Raw genomic sequence first — 22,453 nt, 5'->3', positions numbered from 1 at the left:
TGGATTGCCGTGGTACTTCAGGCTGCAATGACACACTCAAGCAGTTTGGCAGGTTTCTTCTCCTCTCGTGTTTGGTTATCAATGTAAGAACAAAGCAAGGCATTTCTAGACCAACTTTCATTTTACAGAAAATGAAATCTGTGAGAGAAAAAAAAAAAGAAAAAAGAACCTGAATAATGAAATACTTTCACAGCTCAGAAGAAATAAGTTTTTAGCACTTCATTGTCTCCTCCGCACTCCATATGATACCAATGTAGGCGAACAGTGAGCAAGAGCTATCTATAGAAAACAGTTTAAACTGTGAATTCTGCTGCACCTCCATTCTGCAGCTCTCCATTAGCAGGCTATATTTGTACAGTTTATTATACCATGGGTCCCTGTTCAGATAAAAAACATCATAAATCTTAGAGGGGTGCAGGCAGCAAAATACTTGGGGAAGGTGTCAGCTCAGAACTGTCTGCAGATCACCTGGAAGCAATGCAATGTATTTGCAGGGGGTCCTATTCTCTTGTTGCACATCTGGGTACCACAGCAAAACTAATTGCTAGTCTCTGCCCTCCATCAACTATCTTCCATAAAATGAACAACTTGGAGGCAGCAGAGGGTGGGAGGGAGTGCTGCTCAGAAATCTAGAAAATACATCACAACTTAAAAATGGATTGGAACTGCCAAACTAATCTGAGCCCGAGCTGAGCTCTAAGCATTAATTACTCATATACTTTTAGAAGTTATGAAACATGTCTGTCTTTGACCTTGTATCTAAATACAGAATTGCCCATACAGAGAAGCTGCTTGGCATTTAATCATTCTTGCCTTTCACCTTGACAGAGTCAAAGTTGTTCTACCCCCACTGAGGGGAAGCCGTATGGCATGCAATTAGATTCCTCCTCTGGGTTAAGTTACTCCTGTACATTACATCTTTTGCCCATGATTCATCCCATCAACTGTCATGTAAACAGGAGGAAATGTCAGATGAGTTTTTTTCTGAACATTTGGCCATTTGGCAAAAAAGTCATCATTTGTATTCAATTACTGTGAAGGCTGTGCTAGTATCAAGATTTAGATAGTCCAGAATTTTTCATATGAAAACACTTCACTGAGATGGCTGAACCTTTAAAAGTTCTTAAAAGTCTTGAGCCCCCTCCTCCCCCCGCCAAAACGGTGGATTGGAAAGAGGCCCAGGAGAAGGGCAGCTAAACCTTGTTCATTACCAGAGGGAACACAACAGCCATCAGGGAACTCTGTAAGGACTTCACTTTCCTCCACTCTACAACAAACGCATTTTTTACAGATATATTGGGAAACCAAACACATAACTGCATGGAATGAGAAAGTACAAAGCAGTAAGGATTTATATAGTCATAATGCAAGTTTTTGGCAGTTCCAAACTCATTAAAACAGTAATTCTCAAAATCCTACTGTAAATATATTACATCGGAGTTCAAAATGCAATCTAACGTTTTTATTTAACTAGCTGGCTTTCAGGATAGATACGATTTCTTCCCTCTCAAGTATATTACTGCTCACGCATTTTTTGCCTTTTAACTCTCTTCTTTCTTTATTGTTAACTTTGCCTTCTTCAAGACTCATTTCTGGCCCATTCTTGCAAACGCTGTCAAGGTTAGTGCTTGCTGACTCACAACAGTGCTCATTATCTTCAGATATTTGCAGGAACAAGCACTTGCTATTGGAATAGGCAGGGACCCTTATCTTGCAATCTCTGCAAAGCACCAGGTACAGCTAATGTCCAGTTTAATAACAACAGCAATAGTCGCCCAGAAATCCACCATTACACGTGGACCAGGAGTAAGAGCATTTGTAGACTCGGTGTGGGCATTGCCGCCTCTTCAATATGCACACAGCTGCCTGTGAAGCCAAGGTTAAGCCATAGCCATGACAGCAGATGAAACATTGTGATGCTAACAAGAAGTCTGACTTGCGTAACAAGCAAAGGATTCTTAAAGTATTTTTTGTCTTCCTCCCCAATTTAGATGGAGAAACTCCTATCATGCTTCATCCCACTAACGCAACCGAGAAGACACAGCTAATAGGGGACAGCCATCGGAGCTATCACACAGACTCCTAGAGCAGGCAAACACGACCTGTTGGTGCTGCCCTCTGAGTGTCACAGCAAGAGAAAACGCATGATAAGCTCTGCAGCCTATATTTGTAGTTGTCTTTTAGCTAATCAAGAGTAACCTGAGACTAGTTTCCTATCAAGGCAGAATCTCCCTCTAGGCCACTTCCAGCAGTTTGATACCTACACTCTGCAAGGAGATACTTATGTACAGAGCCCTACAGATCAGCATGCTGGTCTCTCACGGCTTCAAACTGCCAGGCTCGGCCTGGTTTTTCCCTCTAATAATACTCCCTTTAGAAAAGCTGCTCTCCTCCTTGGGAGGGTTTCACCTCCCAGACAGTCCCGAGGACCCTTCCAGACACACCACCTCGGTCTCTCCCTGTCCCAGGAATGCTTCTTGTGGTCAGCAGTTTTGCTGGATGTGAAACATTCCTGAGGGAGCCCTGGAAATGCTCTTTAGCAGAACTCAGAGGGGAAGTCGGTGGCAAGGAAGATAGGGCTGTCCTCCCCAGAGAGGAAACACTCTTTGGAAAGCAGCTAGGAACTTGTTGGGGCCCAGCCCCGGCAATTACAAAGCTGAGCCAGGACAAGGTGCTCAGGGATTGTTCTGCTGGTGGTTACAACACAGGTCACTCCAAATCCAAGAGCCTCATCCAGCAGCAGAAGCACATGTAGGCTCTCTGTCCTCCCCTGCACAAGCTGCAAACCCGGGAAATGGTGGGCAAACACCCCGTGGAGGGGCAGGCTGGCCCCGGGGCTGCCCCAGAGCCTCTCCTCTCCCCATAGCCGGTGACAGCCCCGTGGCAAAGCTCCCCCGATTCTTCCTGGACGGGCCTGCTGCCCATGCTGGGTGGCCCCGGCTTCTCCAGCTGCAGCTACAATATGCTGGAAATTGGTCCCCAGCCAACAGCTTTCTTCAGGCTTGCTCATTCCCCTGTGCCCCTGGCTGCCAGCCCCGCTGCCCGGCTGGCGCTGGGCTAGGAGCCATCGCACCAGCACTGGCACCGGGGCTGCGGGAGCAGCAAGGACTTGGCAGGGCAAGCAAGCAGCAGAGGAGCAACCATCCTCCTCACAGCCCATTCTCATCCGCGTGAGCCTGGGTCCTCCCCTCTGCCCCAGGCACAGGGGCTTTAAGAGCACATGGTGTGATTGTAAATAATTAGGTAGGGATGAGATGTATGTTCAGGTGTACCGCTGCACAAATCAGTGGAGATAGGTGTGGGTACAGCTAAAGCACGCATGAAGAAATCAGGCCCCTAATTTATAAGAGCTAAAGAAATACCTCTGAGATCTTCAACTTAGCACTTCACTGGTTTGACATAGTAGTTTAAGCCTTAGACAGCTGAATTGCTCTTTATTGATCATGTTACATCAATCATTGTCAGTTCCGTGCATTTGCTATTTTTACTCTTCTAATCACAGTGCTGCAGTCCAAAGGGGGACATAATGTACCGCTAAATTATATAGACCAGTGAATATATAGCTAGTCAGAAGTGTTATTCCCTTCCTTAAAATTGGATCCTGGGATTGTGAAACATTATTGTCTTCCTTCTATTCTCACCTTTCACATCAAATGTCATTCAGTGGCAGCTAAATATATGGGAAAAGAGTGTGTTTCATCGCACTAGCTGTAACTCCAAAGTCAAGAAACAGTACTTCTAACATTTCTTTAAAGTTCCCATAACACATGGACATTTTAAAAGCCATTAATTCCAGTTCAGGTTATATATCTCTTCTCCAGGTGCAGTCACTGGGGCCAGCTAAGGCTCACATTGCCCTCAGAAACAGGCCTATTTTTCTGCTTCAAAGAGGGGAAGTCCCAGCACAGGTGGGGCTGTGCACAGGCACTCACTCCCCTCCTGTCCACGGGCTCCTCTTTGTCCTCAGTTGCATGTTGCAAATAATTTTGGAGGCCACTCATATGTACATAGATCGAGACTGCCATCCTGCCTGCCCAGCAGTGCCAGGGGGATGTGCCCATCCATCCTGGTGGTCCCAGAGGAAGAGGAGCTGGTGACGCCATCCTGCCACTGGGGAGACATGACCCCAGAAGGCATGTTCCCAGCGGCAGCCGAGTGCCACAAATCTTCCTCCCGGGCGGCCGGATCAGTGTGTGCATCGGGGGTGCTAGTGCATGCGAGACATACCATTGGATATGTGCCAGGGGACACCAGCACGCACTCGCCCCAGCGCACGCACGGCACACACACATCTTTTGGCTTTCCTCGCTATTCCCTTTTGCACAGTGCTTAGTCTGGTGTAAGATATTATCACCCAACGAAGGAATAGGGAGAGCACATAGTATATGACAAATCTGCAGGCTAAGTGATTTCTTAAGTTTCACTGTCTGGTAGAGAAATTCACTGTGAAAGTGTGCACATGCTACGTAGTGACTATTTCCAGAAGAGATGGAAAAGGCATTCAGAGAGAAATCTAGCGTAAAGCTACACATTATACATGGAATCCTTTTGCGTGTGAAATCCCTCCTTCTGCTCCCATGGAAGTCACTGAGAATTGCACCCTTGATTTCAACAACAGCTACAGATCAGGCCTAAAGCCAGGGAGGGAAAGGTAAATCCCAGGTTAGTAAAAGCAATTGGGGAACTTTTTCACATGCAACACCTTCGATGTCTGTCCGGACCCCACTCTATGGGCCAGAAGCAAAGTTTACTGAAATCAAGGAAATTATCTCCATGGGCTCATGATGTACCGTAAGTCATGTGGTTCTTATTCACTCTTTCTAAATGAGAGATATTTTCTTGGGAAAGATTTATTACTCGATTTCACAGTGTGATGCAAAGATAGACAAGCTGCCACACGTTTGCAAAGCCCATTTACTGACATGGGGATCTGTACAGAAGAGCCACAATATATTATCTCAGTTAGCCAAAAGCCTCAGAACAAACCCGTGACCAAGGCTCTGAGTAGGTTCTCCAGGACTTGCAGCCTAAACATCTGAGTGTGTGAACCCATGGCTTAATTCCAAAGAGGAAACTTAGTTTTCAGAGTACCAGGGCATTTGCCTCTCTCACCACTGTTGGGATCATCTATTCTGAGGACACGTGGAGAAAGGATGAATAAGGATTTCGGAACTTAGCTCTTCAGTGTGATTTTGCTGATGTGTTTGCTTCTCAGAGAAGTTCCTAATGTGAACATAGCTACGCTTACATGATCTGTTTCTGCGTAAAGTTCAGTTGCACACCCATTAACCTTCTCAAAATGTACAGATCCTCAAAATTTTGTTCTGTTTTGCTGCATTTATTTATATGTAAACTACTATATATTAAAATCTACCTTTGCTGTCAACCACTCTGACTAATAAAGGTTGTATGTATGAACTGTAGCCCTCCCTTTACTTTTCCACACTATCAACAACTTCATTCTGGTAACAGCTAGAAAAGCTGTTGAGACAGCTGTCCAAAAGTATGGCTTTGCACCCTGACAAGTGGCAACTCAGGGTTTTCCCAAAGAGGAACTCGGTCTAGAATTAAAGCAGATGGGCCTACCTATGCAAAGCAGCCAGAGTTGTAGCCGCACATTGCAAATCCTTTATATAATGCAGAATGCTTGTCTACATAAAAAAATTCAGCCGTGTGATGAAGTGATATAACACAGCAGTTTTACTAGCATCAGTTCCTATACAGAACAATTTCCCCCAGCAAAGGGTGCGTGCTGTGATGCTGCCAAGGACAGTGGAGGACATCCCGTCAACTTCCCCGGGGCTGGCATCTCACTCAGGGGTTTTGTGTCTGTCCGAGAGCCAGCACAGAGTGTCAGACCGTCTGGGCCTGCTACTGGACAGGAATATTTCTCACTAGGATGGTACCCAGTCTCTGTGACCACAGAAGCCCAAGCATTTGAAAAATGGAGAAGGGGCAACTGTTTTGGCTGGATGTATTCTCAGAGAGCTGTCCTTTTGCGTGCTTACATATTAACTCATACCCAGATTCACTCAAAATACCAAATGGAAGAGGCATCATAGAAGATTTAGGCCTACCATCAACATAACCAGTTATTTAGATAGTTTGTGCACTCTTCTCTCCACCACAAGCTTGTACGATAAACCACTCTGCTTAACCTAAAAACCATCAAACATAATGGTATGTCATTTAATTTCATTGCTTACCTTCCCTCAGAATGAATACCCAAGGTATAAAATCATTGAAGAAAAATGATGAAGCATGCAAAACTAAGCACCATTGAAATTACTGATTTCTTTTTCTATCCTATCATTTTCTATAGAAAAGAAAGCATTTGTTGTGCTGTTACAAAGCAGGGAGAAAGACTGCAGATGAGAGTAATCCCCTTCCTGCTCTCCATGAACTAAAGTCAGGTAAATCACCACATCCAGCATCTCCTTTGACTTTGAGAAGGATGAACGGGTACAGGAGTTTCACACAAGAGGACTCAGGCCTTCGTGCCAGTGTCGCCCGTCCCAGGGTTGGGAAGGCAGTAATGCGGGGCAGCCGTGTGGCAGCCGGCACCTACATGATAATCTCAGAAAGACGCTGGTGAAGAAAGACATGCGATTTCCCAGTAGTGGAGAGAGGTAACACGTGCTGAGTATCACCTGGCTGAATTTGAATACGTATTCCTCTTGTAGCAGTATGTAAATATATAGATACTTCCTTATTCTGGAAAAATAGTGTCTAGACATTTCGGGGAGAGGAGAGGATGTTTGGAAAAAAACCCCTCAGAATTTCAACATCCTAATTAACTGTGATGAGACAAAAGGATCTCAACAGGTATCCTCCTGCACTAACTTGCTTTGTGAGGGTTTGTGGCAAGTTGAAGGAAGAACAACACACATCTTGGTTTCCTTTAAAAATTAAGGAGGCGCAGGCAGTCACGCAGTCCTCTGCTCCTGCAGCAACAGCTGCTGCTGAAAGTCATCAGGTCACAGCAGAAGAGGCTCGGTTTGCAACGCAGCTGGATCTCTTAGAGAAAAACAACCGTATCTGCAACTGGTTAAAAAAAAGCGGTTCAAAAGCATTTTGCTGAGGGGAGAGAAAAAAAAAAAAACCAACGCCTCCTTCGAGCCGGAATCGAACCAGCGACCTAAGGATTCCCGCGGGGCAGCGCCTCTACAGTCCTCCGCTCTACCAGCTGAGCTATCGAAGGGAGCTGTGATATAGACCTCCGCCACGCAACAAGAACCCAGCACGCCTCGCGTCGGCACTGCGCGGCGCATGCGCGGGGCGCACGGGTGTAGGGCGGGCGTTGGCTCCTACCAGGGCTCGCCGCGCAGCGGAGCAGGGTCTTCCGGGAGCGCCTCCTGCCGGCGGGGCGGGGCGGGGTGCGCTGCTCTGTGCCGTGCGGGGACGCGGGGCGGGGGGCCCTGGGGCCGTGTCTGTCACGGCGGGGCGGGAGAGCGGCCGGCGGGGCGGGGCGGGGCGCTCTGCTGGTGGGGTACACTGCAGAGCGAGGAAAGGCCGTGTATGCGACGGGCCAGTGGCGCAATGGATAACGCGTCTGACTACGGATCAGAAGATTGTAGGTTCGACTCCTGCCTGGCTCGTATCAGCTTTTTCGCTCATCCTCACGCTTGTTGTTAGACGGGAGGAGGGGGTTGTTTTTCATCTGAGCTCATCATTTAATAGCATTTATATGCCCCGCACGTCACTGCATTATTGTGTCGCCCGAAGCAAAAATGACAACGGTAGAAACTATAAAACGCCACCTAGGCTTAAACTTTTCCGACAATCTAAACGCAGTAGCTGTGCCAACAAATTAACCCAATTAATGCAGCAGCAAATTACATGGGGAAAAATCCTTTCAGCCCTAGGAGTGGAGCAGCGTGCTCATCATCGGCCGGATACAGTACGGTTAGTCTTATGAATGACATCACGGAAAATAACCATGAGGCCTCTCAAGGCAGCAAGCAACACCGCTGTGATGAAACTATTATTTTCACAGTGATTATCCGTTAGTCTTCAGAAGCGCGAGAGGATCCTTGTTGTGCAGTCGTGCAGCTGAAAAGTACGTGGCTTTGCAAAAACCCATTTCTGACATACAGAAAGGCTATGCAGCGCATAAAGAACAGCTTGCAACCCAGAGAGGTGAGGAAGGCATCCCCAAGGATTAGGTTTGAGAACATTCCACAGCTTCGGAGTAGCCGCAAGCTGCGGATTCGGTGCAAGTTTACTGTAACAAGTGGTTCATGTAAAAAGCGGTTCGTGTTGTTATGCCTAAATAACTGAGGCAGCTCATTAGTGCTGCTAACGTTTGGAATCGCCATCCTTTATTTCGCTATGCCTGTGAACGGCGCTGGTGACGGCCACGATGCGCGGCTGTGCAGACAGGCAAGAGGCAGCACAAGGAAAGGACACCCCACCATGCCCTGCAAAGTCCTCAAGAGCCTCTTTTTTCCGTTTGTTGCTCATGCTCATGTCACAGTCACTGGGAGTCATATCTGGAACGCTGTCTGGAGAATATATAACTTAGAAGATGCCTATTTAAAAGGAAAAAAGGGGCACATCTAAGGTCGCTGTGCTCTGCAAGTTTCTATGCGACTGCGATGGGGTTTTGGTGCCCGCCCCAGGACGCTCGCTGAGGAGGGAGGGAGGGAGGCCAGGCCTCTCGGGTTTTCCTTTCCGCGGGCGAGCGAAAACGCAGTGTGGCGAGGCGAACCGAGGCACCAAAAAACGCTCGAGCCAGGCAGGAGTCGAACCTACAATCTTCTGATCCGTAGTCAGACGCGTTATCCATTGCGCCACTGGCCCCGCACGTGGAACTCGCCTGAGCCGCCACGCACTCACCAAATCCCTTTCCCGCGGCAGGCGCGCTGCGCGCATGCGCCGCCCATCCGCCTGACTGCTGCCCTCGCGAGGCGCATGCTCAAAACTCCGCGTGGCGTGGGGCGGCACCTTGGGCGGTCGCTGGGAGGCGACTCCCAGCTCCCTTCGATAGCTCAGCTGGTAGAGCGGAGGACTGTAGAGGCGCTGCCCCGCGGGAATCCTTAGGTCGCTGGTTCGATTCCGGCTCGAAGGAGGCGTTAATTTTCAGTTTTAATTTTTTTTTTCCCCCCTCCTAGGGGAATTTGACTTTTTCGGCCCCTCGGTGACGGACGGGGGCGCGGCCGCCCAAGCAGAGGTCCGCGAATCTCCTTTTTTTTCTCTTTTGGAAAAAAGAAGATAAAACACTGCAAAGAGGTGGCAGCCCTGCAGTAAACACTGAAATCCATGTTGCAGCGACGCTTTTGGAAGTGCTTCATTGTTTCCGTAATAATATTAGTAGTAGTAATAATAAACTATGTAATAATAGTAATACACTATAATAATATATATTTGGCATCATTCTATGTGAAGCCAAAAAATTAGGTGGTTTTAGCTCAGTCTTGGCTAGTTTTATTAGGTCTTCTTTTCCAGGGTGGTCCTTGGGGTTCCAGTTCAGCTCTGGACAGGCTCTCCTCATTTGGCAAGTTGCTTTATGTGCTGCGATATGAGCCTTACTGAGTTTGCTTTCTGTGATGCCAGATAGTGCTTATGGATGAGGACTTCTAGCATCCTGACTGGTGAGAGCAGATAAAAGTCTCTTGAGTTGAGGGGAGGGACGTGATGTTTGGCCCTGGCCTTTGGTTGTGCCGTAAAGGGGTATGCAGGATGACTGAGGAGAAGGTGGAGCAGTGGGAGAGGGTATAGGGGTCCTTTATACAGAAGGGGTTTAATGCAGATAGACACGGGCTTGCTTAGGATGTTGTAATTAACAGGACCAGCACTCACACTCTGCTTTTTGTTCCTGTTTTCTGTTGTATTGCCATCCCCTCTCCTTTCCCTTCAAGTCTTTTTCATTACAGGTGCTACGTGGTGTGCAGAAAAACATGCTTGGCAATGACTCCTGGCTTGGAGAGAGTAAATGTGTCTGAAGGTGGCCAAGTCTGTCTGCATAGCAGGGGAAAAATGGAAGTTTTCTCCTTCAAAAGAACCCAGAATGAGTCTTCTCTGTGTGAGAGTGTTTTTCTGGAGTCGATTTCAGATATGAGAGCTAGGAAGACCCACTATCTGTGGGAATAGAGTACAAGCAAGATTATCAGCAGGGAAACAGATTTATGAAGCTCAGCGGGAGCCAGACCTGCAAGCTCTGCTCTGTAGTTACACCTTTATGCATTATGTCCCTAGCCCCAGCTACCTCTCTATTAATTAGTACATTTTTGTGTCTGTGTATGGAGACGCGCGCGCACACACACACACACACACACACACACAGAGCCTTTTCTCCTTCCAGCGTGGTGCAGTGCACCCCTCTCAAGAACAATCTCAGGAGAAATCCAGGCGTGAAAAGCCTGCCTGGCAGGGAACAGAGGTGCCCCGGTGAGCAGAAATTGAGGGAAGACATCCATTTCCTTAGGTGTCTGCTATCTTACACGTTTGCACGCACTAGCAGTCAAATCTGAATCCACAGTCCAAAAGCATATCCCTTTGCCACTCCCCGACGTGGGACAGGGCACAGACTCCATCCAGGGCTACAAGATTGATTTCTTTCTTGGTTAAGATTCACTCCTTCCTATAGAAATGTCTCTGCTCCTACTTTTTGCAGAAGTTCATGCAAACTCCTTCACTCCTTTTCACTCATTCAGTGGCACACCTTTTTCCTTGTCGTAAAGGATAGCTTACAAAATAAAAGCACACGCAGAGTTTCTTCTGGAGAAGGGACCACCTCCTTTCCCCCTCCATCTCCATCTCCGAGACATTTTTTCTCTCCCACCCACCCAGAAAGTATTGACATGTATGTGTTTCTGTGTAACAGTATATTACGCATAACTGAAGAGGAAGGCAGAGAAAAAGATAAAAATACAACAGAATGAAAGCCAGGAAAAATAATCAAACAAAAGAAACACAAAAAAAAAATCAAACCCCGGAAAAATGGAGGCACTGATCTCAGGACTTGCTATATGCTGAACAACTATTCTGCCTCTTGAGTTATGGCCTTGTTACATTAATGTAACTGCTTGGCTCAGCTTCCCCCTCTCCTAGGGCATGCTTGTGTATTTAAATGTACTAAATGCTTTTTGCTACAATAACAGCCTATTCAGTGCTTGGATGGTAGTGTAGCTTGCTAAATACTTCATTTAGGAGCAAAGTATTGGCGACCAGTGTCCTGCAAGTGCTTAATTATTTCTGTATCTGGTCTCCAGCAAGGGCCAATAATGAGCTGTGTGCGGGTATCCTATTCAACCATTTGTATCACTTAATAACGAAAGACACCAGAGATTATAAAAACCGCATTCATAAGACATTTCACTCTGATACACTGGGTCACCAGAGTGAGGTGGGCAGGCAAACAGATGGGCCAGGGGTTGTCAAATGGCCTGACGGGTACAGGAGGGGACACCTGCTCCAACAAAAACAAATTTTCAGCTCCTGCATTGTAAGAAAAGGTTTGTTTGCATTTCAAGCAAAAGCCGTCTCTTCTCCTGGAGAAAGGGGAAATAGAATAAATCTCAGGGGAGTTAAGAGTATGAGGACAAAAATTTTCAGACTGTCTGGAGGATTTCAAAGGAGAGATGTTGAAAATGTTCCCGCATGACGAGGTGCTGTCTGATGGATACAGTTTGAGATATGTGGCATGTCCACATGCACAAGATGTCCTGCTGATCACATAGGTGGGAAACCCCTAGAAATGAGAGACCATCTTTTCTGATTTTGTTAGTATCTGAAACTTTATTATTTCTTGACTTAGGTACTCTTTGTCAGTGTATCTATTTTGAATATTGTAAACACACACTTCTATTTGAAACTACTCTTCACCTGGCTTGAGTTAAGTGAGATTTTAGGGTCACCGGATCTATCCAGTTATCACTCAGCTAACAGCAGCTCTCTCAACTGATGTCCTGGGCACTTAGACGTGATTTTTAGCTCCCCGAGACGTTCCCCAGAGCAGCCAAACCTACCTCATTTCAGCGGCAGCAGCCAGATAAGCAGGCATCCGCTGGGGTCAGCTGAGCCAGAGCATGACAGTGGAAAACTGGAAGATGCTGGGAAAAGACTTGGGTGCTGGAGGAAAGATCCGTGTAATAAGCAAGATTTGTTTCAAAATAAAGCTCTTTGGAGATGGAGTTGACCCAGCTGAAAGCTCCCAAGGATAATGAGCAGGATGTGTGGGTACCAACTTAATTAAGCGAATCCCTTGATAAAGAAATCCTCACCTGCAGCTTTCCAACTGTTTTTTTTTTTTTTTCCCAAGCTCCCCAGTTTTTCCTCCATCCACGTCCGGTTGGGTGGGAACCTCACGGGAAACGCGGGCCGGGAAGGCGAGCGAGGGTGTAAAAGTGACAACACCGAGCCAGGCAGGAGTCGAACCTACAATCTTCTGATCCGTAGTCAGACGCGTTATCCATTGCGCCACTGGCCCCTAGCGGTAGCCGTGCGCAACGCGGGCTGTGTTGGGCGTCGGGGCCGCCCCCCTCGAGGCGCCCGGGGGGGAGCCCCGAGGGGGGCGGCCCCGGCGCCCAACACCGGCAAAGCGCGGGGCTGCAGGGCAGGAGCAAAGTCCTGCACACCCTGGTCCCCAAGTGTTGGGACCCCGATGCTGCTCCCGTCCCTAACCTTTGTTGCGCTGTTGTTCTTGGGGGCGGGGGGCGGGGGGGGAGAAACCGAAATTCTCCAGCAGCGGGTGGAAGTTGTGCAGTGGAAATTCCATTTTCCCACCGGCATCCGGGTCCAAGCTCCGTATCTGATATTGCTCCACCATGATGAAGAGCTTTGCAAGCTGGGAGCAAGTCATATCGTGTCACCTGTTGCAATATCTATGCTGAAAGGAAAAAAGAAAAACATCATAATATCATCCAGTTCCCAATGCTGGGAGTTGTGTCATGCCCCTTTGCTCATAAACTCCATTCCCCCCACCCCCAGCAGCCCCTGGGGCCAGCAGAGCCTGTCGGCTCCCATGGTGTCTGGAGGAGGAATCCCAGCTGCTGGGAAGAGGAGGTGGGATCTGCCTCTGCTTCCACGATGCTGTAGCAGAAGAGCCTCGTAGCCTTCACCCCACACTTGGTCCTGCCTCCACAGAAGGACCCCAGAGCAGACAGACAAGGCCTGCAGGGCTGGGACAGGCTGCGTGGTGTGGCACAGAGTCAATCTGTTCAGAGGGATAAGGGCAGCTCTGAAGGTACCAAGATAGCATCAGCACCTTGTCTTCCAGGTAGCCCCCACTCCACTGTCACACTGATACCGCTCCCGTTATGACGTGCCTGACTCACGCCTGCACGTTGGTTCCTGCCCCAAGCTCTGAGTTACTCCTGGTCTGTACCCCGTATTTTCTTCCTGCAGCTCAGACAATTCTCTTTGGACTGCGAAGACAGGCTTTGCCTTTGAATCTATACAAAGCACCACGTTGGTGCTTCAGGAAGGAGACCAGTGTCCCGCTGGCTATGGTCTTGGTCACTTGGTATGCTTCGCAAAGACCACAACATCCCCCAACTTGTTTTCCAGTTTTTCCTTGTCAATCGGGTGCAAAGTAAGTGTCACTTTTCCAGGGAGAGCCAGGGAACACCTCACAGATTAGCAACATTTTGGATTCAGCCTTGGGGCTTCTTGGTGACGCTTGCTGCCTGCTTTTCTGAGCCCTTCGCTGACTTTGCGGCAGCCAAACTTGTTGGCCCATCGCTGATAATAACCTGTGTGTCAGCGAGCTGCTGGGTTCTTTCTGATGCTAGCCTTGGATTGCTGTTGGACTTCTGGCCTGGCACTTACCCATTCAGGCTTTCACAAACAGGTCTGTACCAGAGAGAACCCGGCTACCAAAACCAAACTCTGCATATTTAGTCCTAGCTTCAGTAGGCAAACAAAAACCCCTGGTTAGCCAGCGTTGGCCATTAGGGAGCACGAAAAGAAAAGAATAGCTTTTCTTTCCTTTCCTTAGGAGCAGGATGGGATTCACATAACCTGCTGCCAGGGAAAATGCCGGGAGCTGTTGGAGACAGACGTTAATCACCGCAACCCTATCTGAACACGCACTGCTACCTTAGCTCCCTCAGCAGTGGTGATTTTGCCAGACTACTGTGATAAGTGATGGCTTTTGGCTTGACTTGCTTGTGAGTGCTCCTTCATCTTGTGGGGTACTGAAGGTATTACGTTCTGGATAACAACAAGGATGTTGAGGGTGAAATTTGAAAGTAAGATGAGCCAGCTTAGCAGCTCCTTGCTCCAAAGTAATGAGGTTTCACTTCACCTCCGCTCTTCTCCACTGCGGTCAGCTACGCAATTTGCTTTGTCCCTGCTCCGGTGTTCTGTGGTCACTCCAGGCACCTGAGTCAACTTGATAATCCAGCAAAGTGGATAATTTTCTGTCAGAGAGGTGAATCAGCTCAGCTGGTGCGAACGAGGGGACGGGACCTTGCTGCCAGGGCCAGCACGAGGAAGGCGAGAGGCACAGGCTGCCCCATCCTGCGGGCCACAGCAGCTCAGCTGCCTGCAGTTGGTTGTCAAACTGCAGCGCAAAGGAGGAGGGTCATGCTGAGACAAAGAAGCAGAAGACATGGAGTGGGAGCAAGGCGTGAGAAGTGGAGAAGGTACCCAGTAGGTGAGAGGTAGAGCTGCTGTCTGCATCCACAGACACATCACTTTTGATCTGTTATTTCCATCGACTCTTCATTTTCCTTCTTGCTCTCTTTATTTTTTGCAGGAGCTTGTAAGGTGGGCAGTGAAGACGAGGCCAAATTCCTCCTGATTGCCCCAGGCCAGAGCAGAGAGGTAAGCATGGAGGTGAGCAGCTCCTTCATAAGCAGAGACATGCAAATAGCTCCCCTTTGCAGATGGGTTTTGATTTTTTCCCCTGAATTAATCTTTAAAAAACACAAAGTGAAATAAAGGGGGTGAGTGTGTCCAAATGGCTGGTGGGCATATAACAACAGGAAGAATGTAATTACAAACAGGAGTTTGCAGGGGTGGGGGTAGTGCCTCTTTCTAGCTGGGCAGCTTGGACTTGCACCTATTCCTCCAGTTGGCAGCCAGAAAGATGATCCACTGAATGCCCGGGCCAGGCAGGATAGAGGGCTCCCGTGTATTCATTCAGAGATCCTAGGGATGTTACCCCTGCTGTGATGATGGGACAAAGGATGATGTTAGGAAAAGGTAGTTTCTCAGATTTCCATGCACTTCTAACAGAATTTCTCTGAGCAAACAAGGCCACTCAGTTTTGGCTAACGGAGCCTGTACTGCATGCAGGAACAGCTGTGTTGTAGTGCCCTGCAATTCAGAAAGCAGGTCCCGGTGAGATGGGCCCTGCTCCAACCCAGGAGAGGGCTGCAGCCAAGAATAATCATTTGAGGTGAAACCTTAGTCAAGCAGGGAACCATCCTCATGCCTCAGCTGGAGCCAGAGCTGGGAAATCAGGCTAGTGGCCCCGGGGAGGGAGTGAATACTGGTAAGAGCTGGAAATGAGAATGGGTGATACATCCCTAGAAGACACTTCTCCCCCCCTGTCTATTGCCTGTCCAGCAAGGCCCTGCAGCTGAGGGAAGGCACGTTCAGTAATGCTTTAGATATTATGGGGAAAAAGCTGGCAACCTTGAGTGCTTGTAAGGTGCCCCAAGGTCTACGTGGAGATTTACCACATCCTTTGGCAAGGAACGAGTCATTAGTATCCAATTACGCTGAAATCATACTTAATTCAAGACAGGTTAAGACAAAAAGCAAATAAAAACATTTACTCACAGCTGCCAAGATAGATAAACTTACAAAAGAGGTAGGTGGAGAAATGAGAGAAAACCAGGCTTCAGTTACGGCTTTGAAGATTAAATCAGCAAGGCCATTCCCCATATCCAGGCATTTTGCCGCGGGCTCTCCTGACATGGTGAGGAGCAGAGAGCCTACCTTCCTCCACACCTTATACCTCAGGCTGTGTTGACCAAGAAGTATTTCCTCGTGGAGGAACAAAGCACCTCTCATGTCTAATTTCCTCCTAAAAACCTGAATTCTTCCCTTCCAGGGGGGTCCATCACTTTAGCATGGAGCTCCTCCTATTTCTTCCCTATCCAGGAGACGTGCTGGTCCTTACTCTTGGCAAAAATAAGGATGATTTAATCCCTTTAGCATTACCTGGCCAGCTAACAATGCCTTGGCTCAAGTGCTAAGCTAGAGTGCTGTCATGGGAAAGGCACTGGCTTGATGCCTGAATGCCACCATTTTCTTTTCTTCTTTTTTTTTAAAACTTTTTGTTCTGTAATAATGTAAACATCTCTTCTTTGCGCTGCTTTGCCATCCTTATTCTAGTGGGCATACGGCAAAGTGTGTGTCCCTAGTCAGCCTTGTTTTGGAGGGGACGTCTTGACTCAAGCTAGTTTTGGGATCAGGAGCAAGGGGAGCAGTTTTCTGCCCGCACGAGTGGAGGCTGCTCTTCGGTTTGCAGGACTTGTTTTTTCAGGGAGAGGGTGAGACAGTCCATTCCCTTCATGGAAAAGGATAAAGGAGCTGAAGGTTGATGTGGGATGGAGGAAAAGCAGGTTGCTGTGGTGCTGCGAAGTAGAAGGGGAGGTGGGGGAGTTGTGCTAGGCTTAGGGAATCAGTTCAAAGGGCTTGTTCAACACATAGGACATCCTGGTACTTACCGCTGTGTGTGTATGTGATCTTCTTTCTTACCCTGTTATTGTGTCTTTTTCTATTCACATCTTCCACTTGCCTCTGCAAACTTTCTCCTTCCAGTTTTCCAAGTTGGCCTCACATAGAGACCACACAGAGATCCCCATTAGCCAGCTGGTGGCACAGTTTTCTCCCTAAACTGAAAGGAAATGGCCCAGGTGCCTTTCTGTCCCCCCGCACAGCTCCTGCAGCATGTTGGGCTGGGGGAGGAATGGGGGCAACACCAGCCCAGGGCCAGAGAGCAGAAGCACTGATCCTGCTGCCTCTTGCAGGCTGGGCAGGTGGACGGGCATACTTCCCTCAGAAACAATCCCCAACTGTAAAACGAGGGAAAGGACGGAAACAGGATCACCAAGATAGAAAAAGGTGGAGCTTCCTGTCCTATACATTATCCCCTCCAGATGCTTTATTTCTCAATTTTCAGCCTGATGCAACCTGTGAGGGTCGGGTGTGTAGAGCTTTTTACACGGGAAGGTGTTAAGAAGTCACCAGAAGAAGGATGGGAGATTTGTCACCTTCTTCAGGGAAAGGAGTTGATGTCTGACTGGGTGACAACTGGCTTGATAAAGAGACATTTATACTTCCCTGGAAGTGAACGGCAGCTGACTTCAGTTCCTGGGAATGAGCAGCCAGTCTGGATGCAGTTCAGAATAAAGTCTTCCAGGATGCCAAGGAATTGGCTACGAGACCTGACATATCAGGAGAACCCTAATGAACGCAACCTGAGCCATGACGTGCAGAAGAAGCTTTTAAGGAAGCACTATACTTTCTCAGGGCAATCACCTGCACACCAGGTGGTGACAGGTGAGAGGTCTTGCTGATTTAGATGGGTAAGGGTTGGAGTATGTTTAGCTTTTTTAAGTATTCCATAAATACCTATTTTGGATGGATATCCATGGATTTGGCATGGATAAATTATTTTCTTTGTGATTTTGCTTTACCTGTCCTCGACCGAGTGGGACTTCAGTCTTACTGGTTGCCCGCTGGCATTGCTTGCTGAAGGTTACAATGAACTGTTACCCTGTGGCCACCTAACTCACATCAGGCTCCTGGCATGTTCTCCAGAGTGTTAAAGGATAGCAATAGCCATGCCTGCCCCATTTTGGCTGCAGGAGCGAGGTCTCTGGTCAGTACCTCTGGTGGAGGTCAGGAATGGCAGAGGCATCCTCTGCTGGCAGAGGTAACTGGGGATACTCTTTGGTGCGGAATGAGAGATTGGCCCCAGGCTCGACTGCTGAGGTTCCTCAAGGTGCCTGTCAGGGGTCCTATAAGAAGACTAGTGATGAGCAGGAACCTTCCTGCCCACCCCAAAACCCCCTCTTTTTTGAACTGGAATTGGAACCAGTGACTAAGGATTACTCTGAAAGCACCACAGCCCTCTACCCTGGGAGATGAGCTATCAAAGGATGAGAGATGCAGTCCTGAGAGAGACTCCCAGCAGGATCCCACAGCAGCACCAGTCCCAGCAGCTTCGTGGCAAGTGGCAGACACATCACAGTGGGATATGGGGAACCAAGGCCTAAAAGGCACCTTGAATACAAATTTCTGCACAATGCGATGCTGCTGCAAAGCTCTCTCCTCGCTGTGAAGTGCTTCATAGCAATGATTAGGGATGGAAATAGCACCAACGCCATACTACGTAGGTAACTAGAAGAGATATGATTTGTAGTCTACCCATACATAAATCTATTATCACCCCTCTCATGTTTGCATTACAGTCTTTGGGATTATCAGAAGAAGCAGAAACATGCTGTGTACTGCTCCAGCTTGTCACCTCCCAAGGTTTCCCTGAAGTAAGATTCCCTGCACACCTGCCAACGGGGCAGAGATGAGGGAGATCTGACCTCACAGCATTAGAAAAACAGCAACACAAGTGACACAAGGAGGCAAAACTTGCAACAAGCGGATCCATCAGAGGACTGACTTTGTACCTGTGGCAGAGCAGCTTCCCTCCCCGCTGATGGCTGGGTCACCCTCCGGGCTGGGGAGAGGCTCTACTTGGCTGGGTGAGGTAGAGGCAGGGGGAGAATGGGGGGGAGTGGGGAGAGAAAGCCCCAAACTCTTTGGTTTCTCCCCGGATAGTGGTAACAGATTACTGTGAAGCAGTTTGCTGCCATGAACTACTGGTTCATATTGCCCAACCGTGACTGTGGGGGTGTAGGACTTCACGGTGAGACATGTGCGTCCTCAGGCAGCCCGACCTTGGCTTTCCATGCAAAACACAAATTTTACTGCAAAGCTGACCCTTCGGTGGCAAGGTCAAAGCCTTTGAAGTGGCACCCAAAATCTGATTTGTTCTGTGGCCAAAGGACTTGCTGTCTGACCTTTCTTCCCTTGCATTCCCTAAACTCAGCCAGAATCAGAAAGCGAACACCCTGATGGGAGAGGGGGACACAACACCGTGTGTGTGGGCATGGGTCGTGTGCTTGAGATGCTTCCTGAAGTGATAATTCAAAAGGATGTTAACCTGATAGACTGCTGCTTGGTACAGTGAACACAACATCACAGCGGACGGTGTCCCTGATCATAGCTTAAAGTGTGTTCATTCAACTCTTGCCCTGCTTGAAGGCACTTCCAGCTGTTGTTGCCTTTGCCAACACCTGCATCTCTCCCTCATGCATTGTGCTCCCCAACGCTCACATGAATCTCATGTGAGGGAGTGGGGGAAAGAACTTGCCTGGAAAATGTCCAAAGGCAAACTTGCTTTTCTAATCTGACTTTCAAAAGAAAAAAGGCATTGGCGCTCAGAAATGAATGGTCATGCTGGATTTGCTATACACCTAAAAAGCATTTGCAGGGCAAAGGAAGACATGAAAGGAAAACAGAGAGAAATCTGAAATACAGCAGAGGAAAAAAGCTAGAGGACAGAGGTACCACCACTGCCACTGGTGCTAAGCAGGTGCTTGACTGGGTCAGGTAATGCCTTGCTGTCTGAAAACCTTCTTGCCCCCACACCCAATATTTTTGTTTAACTGTAATAGCATAATGATCAATCCTTTCTCTTCCAGCACTGCATCTCTATTCTGTCCTGGAGGAATGACTCTCAAGATGAGGATGGATGAAAATATAACCTAGACCAGCCTAGGGACCTGGGATGGAGTCTCAGCAGGTCTCTGACATGGTGTAAAGTCATGCACTGAGTGTAACCATAAAACCAGTCTCTCCTGTGAAGTACAGACCTCAGCATTGTCCTGGAGAAAAAAATACCTGCACTCCTCTGCTCTCCCAGCTGAGCTATGGAGGGTACATACTGAAATAGCATCAAGAGTGGCTGATGTTGAGTAGACCAAGGCTGGAGAGAAACATGACACTGGGAGAGGGCTGTATCTCTGCAAAGTGATGAGCTGACGCCAGCTGAGAAGCTTGAGCTGGATCTGTGCTGTGAAACGCAAGTCGCTCCTCTGTTGAACATCGCTCTCTTTTCCTAACAACAGAGCTGGGGATTGCGGCAGCAGGGTTTAAAGGGGAGTGCTACAGGCTAAGGCCAGAGCAGAAATGAAATCTTTGCCCCAGTCAAAATTCCTACTGCTAAAACTCTACAATTGCCTTTCCCTTAAATTCTGGTATGCTCAGGAAGACCCCTACCGCTGCCACCACTGTGCCACCTGTGTCCAGCCCTGCTGTCACAGTACCGACTCCTCCGCTGCTAATGCAGCACTAAATACCCGCCTTATTCCATAAAATGCAGGAACTCGGGGAGGAGCCATCATTCCTTCCTCTCTGGTTACAGGGGAGATGTTTAGTGATGATTTACAAAAAGGCTCCCATGGGACTCTGTGGTAGCAAAGTAGAGGGGAAAGGATCAGGGCTGCATTTGCAAAGCAGGGGACTGTGCTAAGACACTAAAGCACTCGGTCGTTTACTCTCCAAGAGGAAGCGGGATCCTCCCATTTTTGTTGCTGGCTTTGTTTTATTTATATCATCTCTTCCTTCACGTCTCATTCTCACTGCAGGGCATATTTGGGGGTGTGGAAAAGCAAGCCTGTGCCTGTTATCTATGAAACTTGTCCCTAGACCTGGAGAGGAGCTATTTTTAGGTAGGCAGTAGTGTGGGGCTATTTTTTCCCCACATGCAGTATTTCCTCCATGCAGTGCTTTGGACATACTTTTACGCCTTGCATGTGAAATGTAGATCTCTCTGTAGCAGTAATGTGTTGAGGGGATGAGGGTTTGGGAACCTCTGGCCTTGTAAAGTGTATGGCTCGGGGAGATGCTGAACTGCTAATCTCACATTTGTTATTCCACAACACCGGCAGCCTGTCTTTTCACGCTCACCATTTTTGAGGCTTTTGAGAATACAGATAATTGCAGGGAAGATGATAAACCTCTTGACTTAATCACCGTTTGGGGTCACGCTGCCTCCCTGAAGGTATGGCCTGGCCACCATTTCTCATCCTGGTCTCAAGGACTGTGAAGAAACCAGGACTTTCTGTTGGGAGAACTTTCTTTTTCCCTGTGACCCCTACAGCCAGGTGACTCTTGGGTCCACGCTGGCCTGCTGGCATTGCTGGAGGGCAGCAGGAAGCCACAGGACCCTCCTTCTCCCAGGCAGGCAGCCAGGAGCAGCGACACCACATCTTGGTGTCCCGCCCGTGGCAAAGCCACGGCGTGCAGCGGTGACTGGAGGTGTTCAAGGGACGTGTGGACAAGGCATTGTGGGACATGGTTTAATGGGCATGGTGGTGTTAGTTGATGGTTGGACCTGATGATCTCACAGGTCTTTTCCAACCTTAGTGATTCTGTGATTCTGTGATTCTGTGACTCCCCGATGGAGTCCAGCCATGGACTCTCCCCATTTCAGGGTCTTTTAATCCAAGTCTCTGAGGTTTGTCTGCTATAATTTATGTTGGTACTGCTGATGCATCTGGAACAGAAATGACAACCTTTTATCCCATGTTTCTGTCTGTCTGCTGCAAACTGTAGAAGCTCCTTGAGCATGGACAAACCCAGAGAACACTGCTTTCGAGCATAATTCAGCTCAGGTAGGTGTCCATACCCTATTTGAAAGAAAAGTGTAGACATCCCTCTGACTGTAGCTTGTCCCTGAAATCCTGTGCTCCTGCACATTTGATGTGCTCCAAGTGACTCACCCTTAGAAATGCTTTGAGCTTGCCCCTGCTGCTGTGATTTTGTATGTGCAAAAGGAAATTTTGAAAGATGTCATTATCTCCTGTGCTGCGCCTTGTGTTCCTGGAGATTTGAAACTGTCGCTCAGACTGCTTTTAGAAGGTCTCCAAACACTGGTTGCATATGGTCTATCATCACATATGAGGTACACAAAGACAAATATATATGCTGAGTGGAAAAATGTCAGTCTCAAAACTGTGTTTGAAAGCACTTGTCTCTGTTGCAAAGGCTCTTTTGCTGCATAAATTGAGTCACGTATAAGGGTAGTTTCGGTATTTATCATGGGATGTTTAGTGATGAAAATAAAATCATGAAATGCAAGATACCATTTGCAGTTTGCACTTGTATAGGTATGAGGGATTCATCTTATAGCTGGCTCATCTGCTTAGGAAGCTGCTGCAAATGTAAGTGAAAATTGAGTTTCTGCAACATGCCTGCTGTAGGTGGGAATGCCGGTGCTCACCACCCGCTGCTGAGGATTGCTCACTGCAGGGTAAATGGGCACAGACGAAAGGTGAGATGGATGGAGAGCCTCCTCCCTGCATCCCTGAAGGATGCTTGGCTAAAAATGCAAATATTTTCAGTCAAAACAACAAGCAGCATTAGCAGGATGGGGAGAGGGGAAGGCCGCACAGTCATTTTACTCTAAATCTCACGCTCACGTTTGGGT

General features: G+C 48.2%; 1 protein-coding gene and 5 non-coding genes across 6 annotated transcripts in view; 3 read left to right on the top strand and 3 right to left on the bottom strand.

Annotated features, from left to right (window-relative positions):
* Positions 1-2,086, top strand: part of DNAJC5B (DnaJ heat shock protein family (Hsp40) member C5 beta) — a 46,702-nt gene extending 44,616 nt beyond the window's left edge. The window contains exon 4 of the mRNA XM_059815588.1: positions 1,992-2,086. Within this exon, the coding sequence (XP_059671571.1) occupies positions 1,992-2,086 (95 nt within the window). The remainder of the gene's footprint in view (positions 1-1,991) is intronic.
* A 5,024-nt stretch (positions 2,087-7,110) lies between these two features.
* Positions 7,111-7,201, bottom strand: TRNAY-GUA (transfer RNA tyrosine (anticodon GUA)). The gene is given in 2 exon segments: positions 7,111-7,146; positions 7,165-7,201. It is a non-coding gene; the product is annotated as a tRNA-Tyr (tRNA).
* A 324-nt stretch (positions 7,202-7,525) lies between these two features.
* Positions 7,526-7,598, top strand: TRNAR-ACG (transfer RNA arginine (anticodon ACG)). Its single transcript has one exon. It is a non-coding gene; the product is annotated as a tRNA-Arg (tRNA).
* Positions 7,599-8,729: 1,131 nt separating this feature from the next.
* TRNAR-ACG (transfer RNA arginine (anticodon ACG)) lies at positions 8,730-8,802 on the bottom strand. The gene has a single exon. It is a non-coding gene; the product is annotated as a tRNA-Arg (tRNA).
* A 177-nt stretch (positions 8,803-8,979) lies between these two features.
* TRNAY-GUA (transfer RNA tyrosine (anticodon GUA)) lies at positions 8,980-9,070 on the top strand. Its single transcript is given in 2 exon segments — positions 8,980-9,016; positions 9,035-9,070. It is a non-coding gene; the product is annotated as a tRNA-Tyr (tRNA).
* Positions 9,071-12,357: 3,287 nt separating this feature from the next.
* Positions 12,358-12,430, bottom strand: TRNAR-ACG (transfer RNA arginine (anticodon ACG)). Its single transcript has one exon. It is a non-coding gene; the product is annotated as a tRNA-Arg (tRNA).
* Between the last annotated feature and the right edge of the window lie 10,023 nt (positions 12,431-22,453).

This window comes from Gavia stellata, chromosome 3 (assembly GCF_030936135.1).
Source record: "Gavia stellata isolate bGavSte3 chromosome 3, bGavSte3.hap2, whole genome shotgun sequence".
NCBI classification, from domain to species: domain Eukaryota; kingdom Metazoa; phylum Chordata; class Aves; order Gaviiformes; family Gaviidae; genus Gavia; species Gavia stellata.
This window is presented reverse-complemented; position numbering and strand designations above follow the sequence as displayed.